At 46.6% G+C, this 18,465-nt stretch overlaps 1 protein-coding gene across 6 annotated transcripts in view; it reads left to right on the top strand.

Annotated features, from left to right (window-relative positions):
- Nucleotides 1–17,670, top strand: part of 4930402H24Rik (RIKEN cDNA 4930402H24 gene) — a 134,446-nt gene extending 116,776 nt beyond the window's left edge. For 5 of the 6 annotated variants that reach the window (XM_011239474.3, XM_011239473.3, NM_029432.2 and 2 more), the window contains 8 exons: nucleotides 3,895–4,030; nucleotides 6,523–6,609; nucleotides 10,367–10,473; nucleotides 10,844–10,918; nucleotides 11,408–11,610; nucleotides 12,993–13,058; nucleotides 13,839–13,932; nucleotides 14,552–17,670. In XM_011239474.3, the coding sequence (XP_011237776.1) occupies nucleotides 3,895–4,030; nucleotides 6,523–6,609; nucleotides 10,367–10,473; nucleotides 10,844–10,918; nucleotides 11,408–11,610; nucleotides 12,993–13,058; nucleotides 13,839–13,932; nucleotides 14,552–14,670 (887 nt within the window). In that variant the 3' untranslated portion in view covers nucleotides 14,671–17,670. The remainder of the gene's footprint in view (nucleotides 1–3,894; nucleotides 4,031–6,522; nucleotides 6,610–10,366; nucleotides 10,474–10,843; nucleotides 10,919–11,407; nucleotides 11,611–12,992; nucleotides 13,059–13,838; nucleotides 13,933–14,551) is intronic. The other variant, XR_001782167.2, reaches the window with a different exon arrangement.
- The last annotated feature ends 795 nt before the right edge of the window (nucleotides 17,671–18,465 follow it).

The raw sequence follows: 18,465 nt of genomic DNA, 5'->3' as shown, positions 1-18,465 counted from the left end.
TCAGACAACAAACATGTTTCTGTGCTCTTGGTAACAGGCCACTCTAGGCTGCTTGCTTATAGCTTAGCAGGTAATCTTGATCTGTCTTGGTGTTCACTCTTGATGCAGAGCAGAAAGAGGCTCCTGACCCCAATAAGGTGAATCTCCTCGCCGTGGCATGTTTGCCCTGTGTGCTAGACAACAGCGCTACCTGCCCCACACACGGCATTTCCTCTTGGCAGGTAGCAGTTTACATAGCTGGGCTAAGGAATGCCAGAGATAATCCTCTTGCTTTTTCAATATGCAATAAAGTCCCTTTTCTGTGCCCAGTTCCTGACCTAGAATCCTGCCCCTACAAAATGAGTCCATAGAGTATGCATATAGTAAGCAGAACATCAGACAGGGTTCATCTTAGCAAACCTTACAACCTGGCAAGAAAGGAGCCAGCCCAGGTCTATGTCTGTGACCCTGGTACACACTGCTTAGAAGGTCAAGTTTGTACAGTTTGACTTGCTCCTTTTGGCCGAGGAAGAATCACAGTCTTTGGGCCCCTATAGCTTTTCCTGGCTACTCACTACAAAACCGACCACATTGTCTGTTCTGCCTAGGGTACTCTCAGTCGCTTTATGGGGACTTGACTCCATTTTCTACTCATCCCAGGATGTAGTTCAGGGATTCTCTCTGCTTGCCTGTGGTGCCACATTTTGGGCATTGCCTTCTGACCTCGACTTAACTCAGTTTCCAAAGGCTCCAGTAGTTTCCTGAGGCATAGGTGTCTGGCATCAGGCCTTCTAGGCAGTGATGTTTCATGTTTCCCAGCAATCCCCAAATAAAGGTGTCAAAGCACAGCTGTCACCAGTGTCCCCTCATTTGGAGGCTTCCCTAGCACTGGCAGTGAGGAAAGTCTGTCCTAGTGTGAAAGGGAATGTGAGCAGCCTTTAAATAAATGAAATGGGCTGGCGAGGTACATCAGCGGGTAAGAACACTTGCTACTCTTCCATTGGGACCCAGGTTTGCATCAATACCAGCTCACAACCTTTCGTAACTCCATGAATACAATACCTTCTGGCTTCTATGAGCTATATGCACACCTGTGAAATACACACAAACACATACACATAAATTTAAAAATTAAGAGAGGTTAAAGAGATGGCTTAGCAGTTACTAGAACTTACTGCTCTTGTAGAGGGACCAGGTTCACTTCCCAGAACCTATCTGGTGGCTACCAACCTCCTTTAACTCCAGTTCCAGGGATTCTAACACCTGGCTTCTTTGGGCTCTTGCATACACATGGCACATATAAATCCATGCAGACATACACATAAATAAAAGCCTTTAAAATATAAAATAAAATAAAATTAGGCATGTGGCACATAATTTTAGGCCCAGCACTGAGATGTGAGATTGGCTTAAAAATCATGTTATGCCGGGCAGTGAGTGGTAGCACACGCCTTTAATCCCAGCACTTGAGAGGCAGAGACAGGCAGATTTCTGAGTTCGAGGCCAGCCTGGTCTACAGAGTGAGTTCCAAGACAGCCAGGGCTACACAGAGAAACCCTGTCTCAAAAAAAAAAAAAAAAAAAAATCATCCCTTAGGTGCTACAACCTCAGTGTCCAGGTCTTAGAACCTGACTTGGGTAACGGGGGAATGAAGAAAGAACAGACACAAGACACAGATACTGACAAGCTGAACCAGGAAGCCATGAATTCTGATGGAGATGTGCCAGCAGCTAAGAAACTCAGATCTTTTCTTGTATACAGACATATCTTCAGCCCCCCATGCTTGAAATTCTCACAAAATATATAAATAAAAATTATTTAGCCAGGCAGTGGTGGTTCATACCTTTATTCCCAGCACTCGGGAGACAATTGGCCAGCCTGGTCTACAGAGCAACTTCCAGGACTGTCAGGGCTACACAGAGAAATTCTGTCTTTAAAAAATTATTTAATTAATTAATTTAAAAGTATTGGATAGGGCTAAAGAAATGGCTCAGCAGTTTAGAGCACTGAATGCTCTTCTATAGGTTTTGAGTTCAATTCCCAGCAACCACATGGTGGCTCACAACCTTCTATAATGGGGATCCAATGCCCTCTTCTGGAGTGTCTGAATATAGCTACAGTGGACTCACATACATAAAATAAATAAAAAAAGAATGATGAAAACAAACAAACAAAAAATTATTTGATAGCCAGGCGGTGGTCTATAAATTCAAAGCCAACCTGATCTATATAATGAGTTCCAGGCCAGCTAATGCTACAAAGTGAGACTTCATCTCAAAAAATAACTTTGCTGAATAACAAAAATATAATTGGAGAGATTCTAGATGTGTTTCAGTTGATAGCGTGCTTACCTAGTGCTTAAGAAATTCTGGGTTTGATCCCTAACACCCTATAACCAGTGCATGCCTGAAATCCCAGAATTCCGGAGGTGGAGGCAGGAGGATCAGGACTTAGAGGTCACTCTCAGTTACATTGTGAGCTCTAGGACATCCTGGGTGACATGAGACCCTGACCCACCTACCCCCAAAAGGTAGATTACCTTATAGCAAAAATGGTCTATATCAGTGAAAACGTTCTAAGCTGTGTTTATAGCTATGTGAAATTAAGTATGAGTTTGGAAGAGGTATACTTATGTTAGAATGGGTAATAACTTTGCTGGTTACTAAATTCTCCATGGTTTTGTAGACATTAGATTTTCCCCAAAAGTTGTGGAGTGATGTCATTGTTACCCATTCTGCAAGCCCTTACGTGGGCTCCTTTCTTAGCATGGCATTGTATGAATATCTGTGTCAACACTGATCTCAGAGTTGTGTGACTCTGAGTGTAATCCTCAGCACCTAATGTGTAGGTGGTAAGTAGGTGTCTGAGCTGCTGAAACCAGATGGCACCAGTCTCTGATAAGGTTGAATGTAAGGGATGCGGGAAAACTCTTTTATCAAGAACTCCAAGAAACAACCAAAAAGCTGAATTAAGAGAGGCTAAATGAGTCTGGGGGCCTGTGAGATGGTTGAGTGGTTAAGGCGCTTCCACCAGGACCTGAAAACCTGAATTCCGTTCCTGTTATCCATGAAGCAGGAGAGAGCCAGCTCTGGCAAGCTTTTACCATACACATGCACATGCACAATAAACCTTAAGAGTGTGAAAAGGGAGCAGCAGTTAGGCTTGGTGGCCAAGTTTATAATCCCAGTATGTAGGGTCGCTGGGAACCTATGGCCATCCTGGGCTAGCTACAGTGATTTCCAGGTAAACTTGAGCTGCATCTCAAACAGCAAAGAGCCAGCCATGTGGCACATACCTGTAATCCCAGCTTTCAGGAGGCAGAGGCAGAAAGATCACAATTTAAACATCATTCTGTTCTATATAGTGAGTTCCAGGCCAGCCAAAACTATAGTGTGAAACCCTGGCTCAAGCCAGGCGTGGTGCCGCATGCCTTTAATCCCAGCACTCGGGAGGCAGAGGCAGGCGGATTTCTGAGTTCGAGGCCAGCCTGGTCTACAGAGTGAGTTCCAGGACAGCCAGGGCTACACAGAGAAACCCTATCTCAAAAAACCAAAAAAAAAAAAAAAGAAAAGAAAAGAAAAAAAAAAAAAAAAGAAAAAAGAAAGAAAGAAAGCTAGGAAGAAAGGAAGAAAGAAAAAAGAAACCCTGGCTCAAAAATAAAACAAAAGCTAAGCAAACATCAAACAAAGTACATGAGAGTCAGAAGTGAAGCAGCAAAGAGGTGAGGCCCATGTACTCTTACGATGTGGCAGTTCCTAGACTGGGAGAAAGCATGGTGGCTAGGTCTACCAGTGCTGGGGCAGAGGTGACCAAGAAAAGCTGGTCAGCAGGAGCAGAGGCTCACTCTGTTGGCATGAGCCTGCATCCCCAGTCAGGATTCTGAAGGCTGGTACGGTTTTTTGTTTTATTCTTCAGGTGTGGTGAGTAACGTGGTGTTTACCAGTCACACAGCAGAGCAGAAGCACCCTCTCCTTGTTCAGCTGCAGACCCTCATCAGGGCTTCCAATCCTACCGCAGCCTTCATTCTTGCCGAAAATGGGATTGTCACAAGGTAAACTTTACAGACTTCACTCTCGTGCTCAGCACCTGGTTGGCTCACAGGATCTTCCCACTAAATCTCAGACACATATGATGGAAGGAAAGAGCACGCTAGTGCAGTGTCCTCTTAGTTTCACAGGCGTGCTAGTGCACGCATGCGCACGTAAAAGAAACAGTGTTATTATTTTTTAATGTATGTAGGTGTCTTGCCTCTGTGTGTGTCTGTGCACTGCATGCATGCCTGGTGCCCCTGGGAGCCAGAAGAGGGGGTCAGATACTCTGGAACTGAAGTTACTGATGATTGTGACCTACTGTGTGGGTGCTAGGAATCAACCCCGGCTCCTCTGGAAGAGCAGCCAGTGCTCTTAACTGCTCTGTAGCCCTGTGAAGTGCTGGTTCTGTTTGTTGATAAAGCCCTGGCTGACCTGGAACTCAGAGAGGCTTACCTGCTTATGCTTACTAACTAGGCAGTGAGTTAAAATCAAGCAGCACTGCACTCTCCTAGTGCTAAAGCCTCTAATGTTAGAGTCACCGAGGAGGCCCCGTTTATCACCATGCTATGATTGTTTAGATAGCTTGCTTTGTCAGAGTCACTCATGAATTGAAGACTAGAAATCAGCACTGTCTCTGATGACTCATGCATTAAGGTGTGAGAGAAGTGACCTGAAGAACACAGAGAAATGACTGCTTTGCTTCATGGTCTTAGTCCAAACTGTGAACTAATAATGGAGGATTTGTAAAAGAGAAAAGGCACTTGTTATACAGCAGTTTGATTTTCTCCATCAGCAGACTCAAAGGATAGAGTATTTTATATAGTTTGTTTTTCAAACCATCTAAGTACCTTAGTATAAAAACATAACATATATATACATACACACACATATATCCGTGTATGTATATATGTGTGTGTGTATATATATATATATATATATATATATATATATATATATATATATATGGCACAGTGTACATTCCTCAACTCAATCCCCAGCATTTGAGAAGCCAAGATGAGTTCAAGTTCAAACCAAACCTTCATACTAAGAACCTATCCTAAAAACAAAGACCAGCCAGGCGTGGTGGCACACGCCTTTAATCCCAGCACTCAGGAAGCACAGGCAGGCAGATTTCTGAGTTCGAGGCCAGCCTGGTCTACAAAGTGAGTTCCAGGACAGCCAGGGCTATACAGAGAAACCCTGTCTCAAAAACAAACAAAAAACAAAAACCAGCCTTAGCAAGCAAGAAGACTTAGCAGGTGACAGCAGTTGCCACCAAGTGCAGCAGTCTGAGTTTGATCCCTGGAATTGACATTACAGAGGAGAGAAGTGCCTCCCACAGCTGTCCTCTAACAGCCACACACCTACCATGGCCACAGTGTGCACACACCTTAAGCAGCATTTGGCAGGTACACCTCTGTGGGCCTTGGTATGGAAGACAGAGGTCAACTTCAAGTGTGAACCCACAAAAAATAAATTTAAAAGAAAACAGTTCTAGTATGCAGGGAAATGCCTCAGTCTGTAAAGCACTTGCCACACAAGCATGAGGACCTCAGGTCAGCCCTCAGCACCTGTGTAAAAGGCTGAGCAGAGTGGGGCATGCCTGCCAGCAAGCAACACCCTAGACATAAGACGGCTAGCTGGAGACGTGACTCTGTGTGTGTACCACATGCTTGTTTGGTGCCTGGGAAGGTCAGATAAGGTCGTGAAATCCCCTGGAACAAAAATTATGGATGGTTGTGAGCCACCAGGAGCGCCTTGAATCAAACTCGTGTCCTTGTAAGAATAACAAGTGTTCTGAGCCAGCTCTCCAGCCCCCACCTTTACATTCTTAAGCTCTGGCAGGCACTGTGTTGGCCAAATGATTAAACCACAGAAGCAGTAATGGGGCATTTGCTGTCACGTGCCTCTCTGCTGTAAGTTAGTGAAGACCCCACCACCTGGTACTGATCCCGTCCCCACACAGACCAGGCTTGGTGCTTCATGACTGCAGTCTCAGCACCTGAAAAAGGAGAGGCATGGGGGGGCAGGGATCAGGCCATCCTCAGCTACTTAGTGAGTTCAAGGCCAGCCTGGGCTATAGGAGACCTTGTATCAAAAAATTAAAATTGTTTTGATTCAGTGAGTTAGAGAAAGGGCCTGAAACTTTACATTTACTACTGCTGATTATAGAATAAATTCCTCAGGTGTAATAGTATATTGTAGTCCTGTAAGGGAAAGTATCCTTTTTATTTTAGTTTTTGTTTCATTTTGTTTTGTTTGTTGTGAGACAGGATCTCTATGTAGCCTAGCTGGTCTGAAACTCACTATGTATGTGGAAGCAAGCTGTCTTCAAACTCACAGAGATCTGCCTGCCTCTGCCTACAAGAGGATGTGTATTGAAGTATTTAGAAGTGAACTGTGGCACAGCTAATTGTCCTGTGTCAGGAAAGAAAGCATGCGTGTGCGGGGAGGAAACAGGTTAACACTGACACAGTCCTGAGTAACCCGTGTCTTCTCTGTATTCTTAAAGGAATGAAGACATTGAGCTGATTCTCTCAGAAAATAGTTTTTCGAGTCCCCAGATGCTACGTTCTCGATACTTACTGTTCCCTGGCTGGCAAGTATCTTTACTGAATTGTAGCTTTAAGAAGAAATGGTTTATTTATCTACAGCAGAGAAAGCAAAAATGATACTAGCAGATACGCTTCACCAGGGTCACACGTGTTAACTGGGATAACCTGCCATGCTCCAGTAGCCCTGTCAGGGGCCAGTGCCCCACATCAGAGCCTCTCTGGACGTTGCCATTCGGGAGGTCATCCTGCAGGTGCCAAGTATAGTACTTTATCATGTCGTGGAACCAAGACTTGAACTCCCAAAGTAGAAAAGCCTTCTACTCAATAGTCAGTCCTCTTGCCTTCTCATCTAGAGGTAGCATCTGCTAACGAGGTCTATGGACTGTTGTCTGCAGCTGCCTCACAACCCACAGCCTCTCCCAGGAATGAGGAAAGGAGCCATTTAAAGTCTACTGTAGTCTTGCTCACCACTGTCGCCTGAGCTATCCCCCCCGGGGCACGCACTGTTCTAAGACTGCTGTAGAGTTGCCACACAGCTGCTGAGTGTAACATAAATATACATTAGTAAAACTCAAACAAAATGTAGAGCTCCTCTTGGCTGCCTATGGCTGGTAACCACAGCCCTGGGCAGTGCGGAACCAGAGAATTTCCACAGTGGCAGGGAGCTCTGTCGTGCACTGCTAAGCTAAGCTCTGCCGTGCAGGGCAGCTTCAGAGCTTTGCCAGTCTTGACTTTTTTTCTTTTTTTTTTTTTTTTTTTCCTTTTTTGGTTTTCGAGACAGGGTTTCTCTGTGTAGCCCTAGCTGTCCTGGAACTCACTTTGTAGACCAGGCGGAAATCCACCTGCCTCTACCTCCCAAGTGCTGGGATTAAAGGCATGCACCACCACTGCCCAGCACCAGTCTTGACTTCTTTATTCTCATATCAGCATAATATATAATAAATGCCATTATTGTTCACATTTTATAGATGAGATAACAGAAACAGCAAGAAGTTCACTGATGTATCCAAGGAACGACTAGCAACTTAAAGAGCTAGGTTCCAACCAGGTTATCTGAGTCCAGAGCCCACTTTGAAGACACAGCCCTACCATTCCCTAGGCTAGTCCTGAACTACCTTTCCTGCTCTCTCATGCCTTCAGCTATCAAGTACTGGGATTGCAGGCTTGGTCCACTATGCCAAGCTTTTTGAGGTGTGTGTGTGTGTGTGAGATAGCATCTCAGTATATACCCTAGGCAGTCCTCTTGTTTCAGCTTCCTGAATGCCAGAATTAAGGCTTGAGCTCTAAACCTATCCTCCCCCCCACCCCCCGTTTCTATATATTGAACAAACGTAAGTGTGTGTGTGTGTGCAAGTGCACTTGTCTGTGCCTGAGCTCGTAGAGCACAGTAGTCAATATCAGGGGCTTCTCTATATATTTTGAGACAATGTCTCTTGTCTTTGTAAACCTGGAGCTCACTGTTTTGACTACACTTGCTGGCCAGGAAGCCCTTAGGACACCTCCCCCCCCCCCCCGCCCCGCCCCATGCCCATCTCATCCCAGTACTGAGGTTACAAGCACACGTCAACACATGTGGTTTACGTGAGTGCTGGTGATTTAAGTGTGGACTCTGATATTGGTATGGCAGGCACCTTCCATAGTGAGCCATCCTCCCCCCCCCCCAGAGCTGGTTCTATTGAGTCCTTACTGCGTTTGTCCCCGTATACAAGTATACAATGCATACAAAGGTTTAGTAGAAGACTTTGTTAGAACTTGGCGAGAATTAAACTCTGGTATTTTCTAGATTATCTTTGCTTCCTTACTTCCCCCCAGGCATTTTGTTCAGACATAGCCCCTCTACTACCAGTTATTTATGTGAATTTAAAAACTGATTGCACTATGCTGTAAAACAAGACAAATGGTTTTTAAACTGAACAGCAGTGGCCCATGCCTTTAATCCCAGGCTGGTCTATAGCACAAGTTCTAGGACAGCCAGGGCTTACACAGAGAAACCTTCTGTCATGGGGGAAGGGGGCACGTTAAAAAACTTAGTTTAAGGTCTGGCCTTGGTTGCTTGCCCACCATTTCAGAGACTGAAACAGTAAGATCACTATGAGTTTTAAGCCAGAATGACCCTGTCTCAAAATAAAAATAATCTCAGGTTGAGATCTAAAAATCAGGCTGGGTGTGGTGGCACACACCTTTGATCCTAGCACTTGGGAGGCAGGGGCAGGCCGATTTTCTGAGTTGGAGGCTAGCCTGGTCTACAGAGTGAGTTCCAAGACAGCCAGGGCTACACAGAGAAACCCTGTCTAAAAAAAACAAAATCAAAAACAAAAAAGTAAGTAAGCTGGGTGTGGACACACCTTTAATGCAGATTGGCTGAGGTGGGTGTATCTGAGAGTTCAAGGCCAGAAGTCTCAACTTCCTGAGATCGAGCTGAGACACCTGACTCTAGTTCATAGAAGGCTGGCCCCTTTCTTACTGGGTCTGACAAGTAGCATGACTACTGAGCTGAAAACCGAGGGAACATGGTGTTTGCATCCTGTCTCCCAGTTCCTTCTAGAGAACTCTGTCTGTCCTAAGCTGTCCACAGTGAGGTAGGCATGGTTTGGGCACTGAAAGTGATCCTAGGCTGGTCGTGGTGGCACACGCCTTTGATCCCAGCACTTGGGAGGCAGAGGCAGGTGGATTTCTGAGTTCGAGTCCAGCCTGGTCTACAGAGTGAGTTCCAGGACAGCCAGGGCTACACAGAAAAACCCTGTCTCGAAAAAGAGGGGAAAAAAAAAAAGAAAGTGATCCTAGCTGTTTTGGAAGCTGAAGCAGGTGAAGCTCCAGTCCAAAGTGGGGCGGGGCGGGGCGGGGCGACGTGACACCTGCTCTGTTAGGAAGGATTTTAGGAAACCACTGCTAATCCAGAGAACATAGACCTGTGTTCTCAGGAACTTCAGGCTCCAGGGCTGGTGTGCTTCCCAGTCTCACACTGAAACAGAGACATGCACTTTAGAAAGTGTTTCAGCTGGGTGGGGGCACAGGCCTTTAGGCCCAGCACTTTGGAGACAAGAGGATCTCTTGTGAGTTCAAGGCCAGGCTGGTCTACAGAGTGAGTTCCAGGACAGCCAGAGGTACACAAAGAAACCCTGTCCCAAAAAAACAAAACAAAACAAAACCAAAAAAAGTGTTCCAACAGTTTGGTCGGACTGGGAAATAGCTTAGTTCATGGGACACTAGGCCAACACACACACAACACACACACACACACACACAACACACACACACACACACACACACACACACACACACCTTTAATCCCAGTACAACTAGGACTATTCAGAGAAAACCTATCTTGAAAAACAAAAATAAACCAAGACAAAAAACAAACAAACAAACAAAACCACAGAGCCCCCAGTTCAGTCCCTAGCGTCATATAAACTAGGTGGTGCCTCGTGATTCTAGTCGTTGCAGGAGTAGACGGCTAGGTTTCAGCTCATCCTTGGTTACATAACAAATGTGCGGCTGACCTGAAATAGAGAAGACTCTGGGTCACATGGGGGGGAGGGGGAGGGAGAAAGGAGAGAGGGAGAGGGAGAATATTGTAAGTGCAATAGTGTACTAGTGAGGAGAGCAGAGCAGACCTTACAGAACGGATGGCCCCTTGCTCATCCAAAGGGAGCAGCATAGAGACCCTAAAACCCCAGCCACGGAGCCAATGAGACGGCAGCAAAAGGGACTACAGCTTACTGTGTATAGACATGAGTCTGACAAAGAATTAAAAATGAAATTTAAAAATGCTTGTCCTTCCATATTTAAAAATATTTTAAGGTATGAAGGTAAATTTGATGCTGGATCCGTCTTTCCGCTAATGGTTCAGATCTGTGTGTGGTTTGACTGTCCCCTGGAGAAAACCCGCTTTGTGAGCAGGTGCAGAGGTGAGCTGTGACAGGGTCACTCCAATGGAAGCCGTCCCCTCCCCGTGTCACTCCAGATGGAAGCTGTCCCTTCCCCATTGTCACCCCAGATGGAAGCCGTCCCTTTCCCCATGGCCTCATTTCAGTCAGTGTCCTCGGTGTTTTCTCAAAAGCAGGCTGGGGTCTGATGAGCTCAGTGCCCGTTTCTGACTGTGTATGGCCACACTTGGGTCACTCCATGGGAATAGTGGCAGGGCCCTGAGTGGGAGGGATGGAGGTAGCAGCTCTGAACCCTGAGTCCTTCCTCTGGCTCTGACCTTTCCAGCTATGTTGGCCTAGGCTTGATCTCTGCTTCCAGGTACCTGACACCCCTGTCCTTTTCCTCCACCAGCAATTCAGTCTTCCATCAAGCCCAGTCCCTTCTCTGGAAACATCTACCACATCCTTGGCAAAGTGAAATTTTCAGGTAAATGGGGTGAGTCCTGGTAGTGTGGACACTCACAGCTCATGGTGTCTTTTGTCTTCTGGCATTGCTCGGCCCCAGCCCTGTCTTCCCACAGTGGAGAATCTGCCCTCTGCTCTTGAGTTACTTCACTCGCATCTCCAGCTCCCATATTCTGAAGAACTGCACCCCCTCCCTTGAGCCACCCATGGCCTCTTTCTAGCCCTCCTTCCAGCCCTGAAGAGAGGCTGCCACTTCCCTGAGTGTCACTGTCAATGCAGATGCCATAGGGAATGGTCCAGCTTCTCCTCTTGCCTACCTGGCCTTTTCTTCCTCTTATGTCCCTCTGTCTAGGTAACAGTGTGTCTGACCACCCATATCAACCAAGTCAAAAACTTGTACCCCATCCTTTCCATTGTGCCAGTTCTTAGGAATCTGTCAACCTGTCAGCATTGTTCCTGTGGAACATTCTTTTGGTATTTGGTCTCAAGGACAAATATGTTCTCTGTGCAGATTCTGAAAAGACCATGGAGGTTTGCCACAATACTTTAACCAACTCCCTGACCATTGTGCCAGTTTTGGAGGGACCCACACCACCTCCCAACTCAAGAAGCAGCCCCCAAGACAACGGGCAGCCAGAATGCTACCTTGTGTTCATTGGCTGCTCCCTGAAGGAGGACAGCCTCAAAGACTGGCTTCGACAGTCAGCTAAGCAGGTGACTTACAAAATATACACTGCTGAGCCTGAGTATGACCAGCACACCCTTCGGAGTCTCTCACCCTTCCCTCTGACACCCCCCTGCCCCAGTCTATGCCCCAAGACTCAGCCAACACTCTTAGGGACAGTTGGGATTAGAAGAAGCCTTTGGGGGCAAACTCCAGGCAGACATGGCAGTACTGTATTGGGGGGGGCTTTTGTTTTGTTTTGTTTTTCTGAACAAGGTCTCTCTGCCTTGGCTCTTGTGGAACTCACTCTGTAGACCAGGCTGGCCTCAAACTCAGAGATCCACAGCTGCCTTTGCCTCCCTAGTACTAGGTGCAAAGGCATGCACCACCTCACCCAGCTTGGGTTTTTTGTTGTTTGTTTTGTTTTGTTTCTAAGATCGAGTTTTTCTGTGCAGTCCTGGCTGTCCTGGAACTTGTTCTGTAGACTAGGCTGGTCTCAAACTCAGAGCTCCTCCTGACACAAGTGTGCTGAGATTAAAGGTGATAGTGTAGTTTTCATTGTTTTATGTGTACAGGTACTTTGCCTGCATGTATGTCTGTACCACATGAATGTCTGGTGGAGGCCACAAGAGGTCAGATCTCCTGGAACTAGAAATAACAGATAATTTTTGCACTGGAAATCAAATCCAGGTCCTCTGGAAGAGAAGCCAGTGTTCTTAACTGCTGAACTCTCTCTCCGGCCCCAGTACTGTGTATTGTTTTACGCTCAGGTTCTCTAGAAGCTGTGGGTGCTCAGCCTCCTGACACAGGGAACGTCGGTGCTTTGGCTTATCCTGGAACTCCAGGAGTAGGGTTGCTGGGTCCTGGATCTTTTATACACCGGTGATCGTCTTCTAGGAGCTGTGAGCTGTCTCCTGTGGATCACTTCCTCTGCCTTTGCTTCTGTTTTAGGAGGCTGGGTGTTAGAGCTGTGGTGGTCAGGCTGAACCTCACTATATAGACTAGACTGCCTTCAATTTTTTAGTCCTCTTGTTTCAACCTTCCAAGTACAGGGATTACAGGGATGTGTCACCACTCCCTGTTTTGGAGGTCTTAAATGTTATAGACTGTGGAACTTCAGGCTACTTTTGCGTATTATCTGTCATTGTTGTGAGTTTTGCATAAGAATCTGCCAAGAAGCAGGATTGTGCCTATTTGTAAAGCACTGGGCTTGGCTACCATTTGGTCCTGGCTATATTGCAGAACTCTGGTGGGAAAATCCTTTCCTCAGGAACAGAAAAGCCAAATAGCATGTCCATGAGAGCCAGTTCCTGCACTCTTCCCTCCGCTGGGATCTCTGAGATGTAACTGGCCCCAGTCTCTTTGGAGCCTTCAGCTACCCTTGTGCTCCATTAGTTCTGTTCAAATGTCTGTTTTCTCTATGTCTGCATAGAGGCCTCAGAGGAAAGCTCTGAAAACCAGGGGCATGCTGACCCAGCAAGAGATCAAGAACATCCATGTGAGTGTCCTGCCCTAGCGTCCCCTCCATGGCTTGTGCTAGACTTGTTCTGCTGTCTTGGGTTCCCAGAGTAAGGGCCTATTTGTAGGATGTCCTGGCAGTCTTTCTTCTCTCAGGAGACAAGGGGGGAGGGGGGAGTGGTCAAGGAGCCTAACCTTGTAGCTTCAGGAAGTGGAGTGGCCACAGCTGCTGAGACCTGTGGATGAAGTGGAAAAGATCTGGTACCTGTCAGTAGTGGTACAAGATCTCTGCTTAAGATGAACTGCACAGAAGTCATCTGAGGCCCAGAAGAAAGCTGTATAGATAGAGCTGTTCATGGGAAGGCTATGGGATACTAAGCCAAATGAGGTTTTCTGGGTGAACCTTTCTAATGGCAGACTGACTTCTAAGCTCCTTTCCCAAGCTCATGCCCTTGGAGGCCTTTTATCAAGGTCTTGGGACAAAAGACCAAAAGCCACAGCCAGAGCCCCATCATGGGCTGTCACTAGTCCCAACGTCTGTGCAGTATACATGGTGCCTGAAGAGGCCAGAAAAGGTTTAGATCCCTGAAACTGAGTTACAGGTCATGGATGTGCTTGGAATTAACCCTGGGTCTTCTGAAAGAGCAGATGGTACTCTTAACTACTGAGCTACCTATGCAGTTAGCTGGCCTTTACCTGCAGGGGGCTGGGATTAAAGGTGTGGGCCACCATAACCAGCACTATTTATTTGCTTTGAATGAATGAATAAATGAAATGATAAAAAGTTGTCAGATAATGCAACAGGATTCTTTTCCAACAGGTGAAACGCCACTTGGACCCCTTACCTGCAGGCTATTTTTACAATGGCACCCAGTTTGTTAACTTCTTTGGGGACAAGACTGATTTTCACCCACGTATCCTTGGAAACCGTTGGGTTGTAGTATGAAGATCTGGGAGATACAAAGATCTCCTGCAAAATGGGGGTTGGGGGTCGCTAGGACCACCACAGCTATGCCCTAGGAGCAGGCAGGGTCTGCAGTCCTGGAGGCCTGGCAGGGATAAACCCCACAGGCACGCATTCCATGTTGGTGTTAAATCTGCCCTTTACTGAGCAGCTGTAATGTTTACTCTATGAAGTGTGGCTTGTAGGCAGCATTGATAACAACAGGGTTATGACAAACAAATTGAAGATGGCCTGTTAGAGCAGTCCATGTGTGAAGAGATGGACAGGATGCAATGCGGGCCTCCGAGCTTCAGTGTGCTGATAAAACCCAAAGGCTTGGGTGGGGGACTTGGCAATACCTGCTACCATCATTGTGGCTATGATGCTTTGTGGCAGATACTTTGGTTTTGGTTTCCTATGCCAGACCTGCCCACAAGATCCCCAGGATAAGCTGCCCTTCTTTCTTTCTTTCTTTTATTTCTTTCTTTCTTTCTTTCTTTCTTTTTTTTTTTTTTTTTTTTGTGGTTTTTCGAGAAAGCTGCCCTTCTCGTCCTCCAGGTTTACACCTCACTTCCTTAACCAGGTGCCAGTCATGGACCAGTTCATGAATGATTATGTGGAAGAGGCCAATCGGGAGATCGAGAGGTACAACCGGGAGCTGGAGCAGCAGGAATACCGGGACCTCTTTGAGCAGAAGCCGAAGCCCTAGAGAAAGCTGGGCTTGTGCCTACCAGAGATGAATGAATGAATGGGTGTCCAGCTTTCCTGGAGGCCCCTCCTGAAGGGGCTGTCTCTGTCCTCCCTGGCCTGTGCCTGACAGTGTAGTACATGTTGTCTTTATTCTCTCTTCTCTCTGCACCATGAAAGGCATTGTGTGGACCACTGAGTGAGGGCGGGCACAGGATGAGCAGCTAGCTAGCACTGCCCTGTGAACCAGCAGCTCTGGGTGTCTGGTAAAAGATTCCATTGGACCGATGGACACCATGTAAGGCCGAGGAGAAGCCTTTGGTGTAGCTGCTGGTATTTAGAAGGACCCTGGTTCCCTAAGCAGTGGCCAGGCAGAGATCCACAATGCCTTCTAGATGAGAGCACTTCTGTGGGATGAATGGAAGTGAGATACGATGCTTTCTAGAAATGCAAGGCTCCGTCACTAATTGCAGCACCTTGGGAGGTTTGGTCCTTGAGTTCCTCTCTGTGGCATCACTTGGTTCTCTAATTTAGGGAGAAGAGCAGGCATGCTGCTCGAGCCCTGGAGTGCCTCCCCTCCCTGTTGAGGTGGATATCCTATAACTAGCTTGGACCCAGGGTCTAACCGTTTGGGGACTGTTGGTCTCTAGCACTCAGCCTCCCCACCTCCTGCTAATACATTTCAGAAAACCTCCCAAAACTGCCCCTGGCCCTGAATTTGTTTACTTGGTTCCCAAAGACCAGGAATTTGAAAAATTCTGATATCCAAATTGGAATTCCCTCCAGTAGTTTTGATTTAGGTTGGACCGAACAGCAAAGGTAAACTAACTTGCATTCCCAAGACTGACCTTGCTAATTAGTGTGAGGAATAAGGTCATTAAAGGTGACGTCTGCTAGGATTTGAGTGCCTCTGCTGCTGGACTGTAAATGTTTTCTGAGTTTCATGTACCTTTTGCATGCCTTAGAAGAAGCACATAGTAAAACCAGCATAGTGTTCTGTAATGTAGAAGGGTTTTTGAGAAAGGGCCCTGGCACAGAGGAGAGGTAAGATGGAGCATATGGGTCTGTGTGCCTGGTAACATGGCACTCTTTGGACAAATAGCAAAGTAGTAATCAAGGACTTGTCAATAAAATATACTTGTGTTAGGGGGAAAAAAATGGAAGCTGAATGAACTAAATTACAAGTCCCATTGGGTCAGAAATCTTGCATTAAGAAAAGCTTGTGAAGCCGGGTGTGGTGGCGCACGCCTTTAATCCCAGCACTTGGGAGGCAGAGGCAGGCGGATTTCTGAGTTCGAGGCCAGCCTGGTCTAGAATGAGTTCCAGGACAGCCAGGACTACACAGAGAAACCCTGTCTCGAAAAACCAAAAAAAAAAAAAAAAAAAAAAAAGAAGAAAGAAGGAAAAGCTTGTGAAACTCAGGCCCATATGCTTCAGTCCCAGCTCCAAACTACAAGGCCCTCATGTTGAGCTCTAGTCTGGGAGTCCCTGACTTCGGGCTGGGGGTCAACAGCATAGATCTTAAGTGCAATTGATTAATAAGCAATGAGTTATTATAGCTCCCTTTATCTTCACCAAGCTCTTTTTAAAAACTAAACTTTGAGCTAGCAGCCTTAGCAAAGGGAACAGGGGACCACAAGCTATGTTACTTTCTTTGGGGGGTGGGGGAGAACCACAGGCCAGTTCATTTCCTGCAGAGTTACTGTGAAGTTTTCAGTGGAAGCTCTGGATTAAGAGCTCGGCTGCTTTGGCCTGGCAGTCTGGCTGCTGCACAAAAAGAGTTTTTAAAGAGGGGTTGGGGCTGTGCTACGTGGTGAGCTTGGTTTCTGACCCTTGTCCATAGCCATGTGCTTTCACCAACCTGCCCCACTGCCCCCATTCCTCTCGTTCGTTAGAGGGAAAACCGATTACCTCAACTTGAATATGAAACTGTGGTTGAAGAAAAAGCAGAACGAACGTTCAGCAGTTTCTAAGCCAAGAGGGCAAGCTAGCCGAAGCCTCCATAGGTGCTCCCTAGCCTGCTCAGGAACTGGGGGGCAGCGACCACACACTGAGTTCTGAGGACTAGGAGAGGGATCTGCTTGCTCCTCTGCCGATCCCAACGACATGCAGGTCCCTTGACTTTGATGTGGGGTTTAACACCCACTTGATTCCTCTAGTCCAAGAGTGTGGTCTCAGGCTATCTCCAGCGGGGGAAGCCATGATAGTCTTAGCCTCTGATCTTAGAAGTGGGTATCATGGACCCAGCAAGGATTTTAGGGATCAGCTCCCAGGACAGACAGAAGCCCTCCCGGCTTTCTCCCAGCTTTCCTGTCAGCAGCTTCAGTTCTTACCACAGAGTGAGTGTGATAGTGGTGCGGTCACTGAAGTTATGGGCAGTTTTGTTTTCCTGCGGGATTTCCCTTTGTTGACTGGAGGGAGACTAGAAAGCAAACATTGCAAGCAAGTTAGGCCCAGCAAGGCCTCAGGCTCTTTGACCTGAGGCCCAGACACCAGCCCTTCAGGCTGTGATCAATAAAAACGTCCCTCCTAAATCCTGTTAGGATTTTGGAGAATTTTTGCACAGTAAAAAGCTCTGGCTTCTCAAAAGGGAAAAGTTCAATTCAAAGACTGTAAACTTAAGTATTCCAGCCATGCTGCTGACTAGTTGGATAGCTGTACCTCAAAAAATAGGTGGGGGTGGCTTTCCCACTATCCCACACCGTCACATACTAATGAAGAGCTCACTTACGTGCCAAAATTCACTTTTATACTAGTTTTTCAATGCTTTAATATTTGTAACTTAAATTTTAAAATTCATATTTACAAACACTACTATAACTTCAGTGAAACTGAATTGTGTGATTGAAACTTTTTGCTTATTATAGTATTTATTACACTACTTAATTCAGTAAATATATAAAAGTAGCCTTCAATTTATTTTTATATTATTTTACATGTTTTTATCTGCAGTTGTGTCTGTGAATTTCACTTGGAATTAAGATGTAATGCTAAGGACCAATAAACTGTCACTCAACAAGTACCTCTGTCTCTGCCTGTCTCCCAGTATCCCTGGTGTGGCTTTGGAGGGTGGAACCCTGGGCACTGGAGACTTTCTCAGTCTGGCTTTGATGTTCCTGGCTAGGACTGCTGAGGGAGAAGCCCTGGAGGCCCTCAGCACACCTTCAGAGGGTAAAATCACATCACAGTCACCTGCCCTGGCTTATACACTTCAGGAGCCCCAGGAGCTGGAGACACAAAACTGACTGTCCTAAAGAAAAGCTACACACACACACACACACACACCGCACACAGACTCCTCTCTTCCAAGGCTCAGGGTGAGCTCACACCCCCATTCCCTCCACCTGTTTTTTTTTTTTTCTTTTTGTTTGTTTGGTTGGTTGGTGGTTGTTGTTCTAATAGGATGATGTCCTGTAGTCCAGGCTGGCCTTAAATTTATATGTAACTGGGGCTGGAGAGATTTCGGCTCAGCGGTTAAACACACTGACTGTTCTTCCAGAAGTCCTGAGTTAATTCCTAGCAACTGGATGTAAGGGTGATCTGGCTGCGACATCTCTCACCCCATTGATTGCCAGTGTTGATTAGGCTGATCTGGCTGGCTAGGTGGGTGTCCCTTCCTCCCTCACTGCTCTATGTGTGTCCCTCCCGAAGCAGCTTCCAGTGCACTAGGTCTAAGAGGACAAACTTCCCAGAATAGAGGAGAACCAGTTTCCAGTTGAGTATAACGAGTAGCTGTGCTCTCCTGCTAGAACCATCAATCCCCAGCCACCTTGTGGTGCCTCACAGCCATCTGTAATGGGATCTGACGCCCTCTTCT

This window comes from Mus musculus, chromosome 2, assembly GCF_000001635.26.
Source record: "Mus musculus strain C57BL/6J chromosome 2, GRCm38.p6 C57BL/6J".
NCBI classification, from domain to species: Eukaryota; Metazoa; Chordata; class Mammalia; order Rodentia; family Muridae; genus Mus; species Mus musculus.
This window is presented reverse-complemented; position numbering and strand designations above follow the sequence as displayed.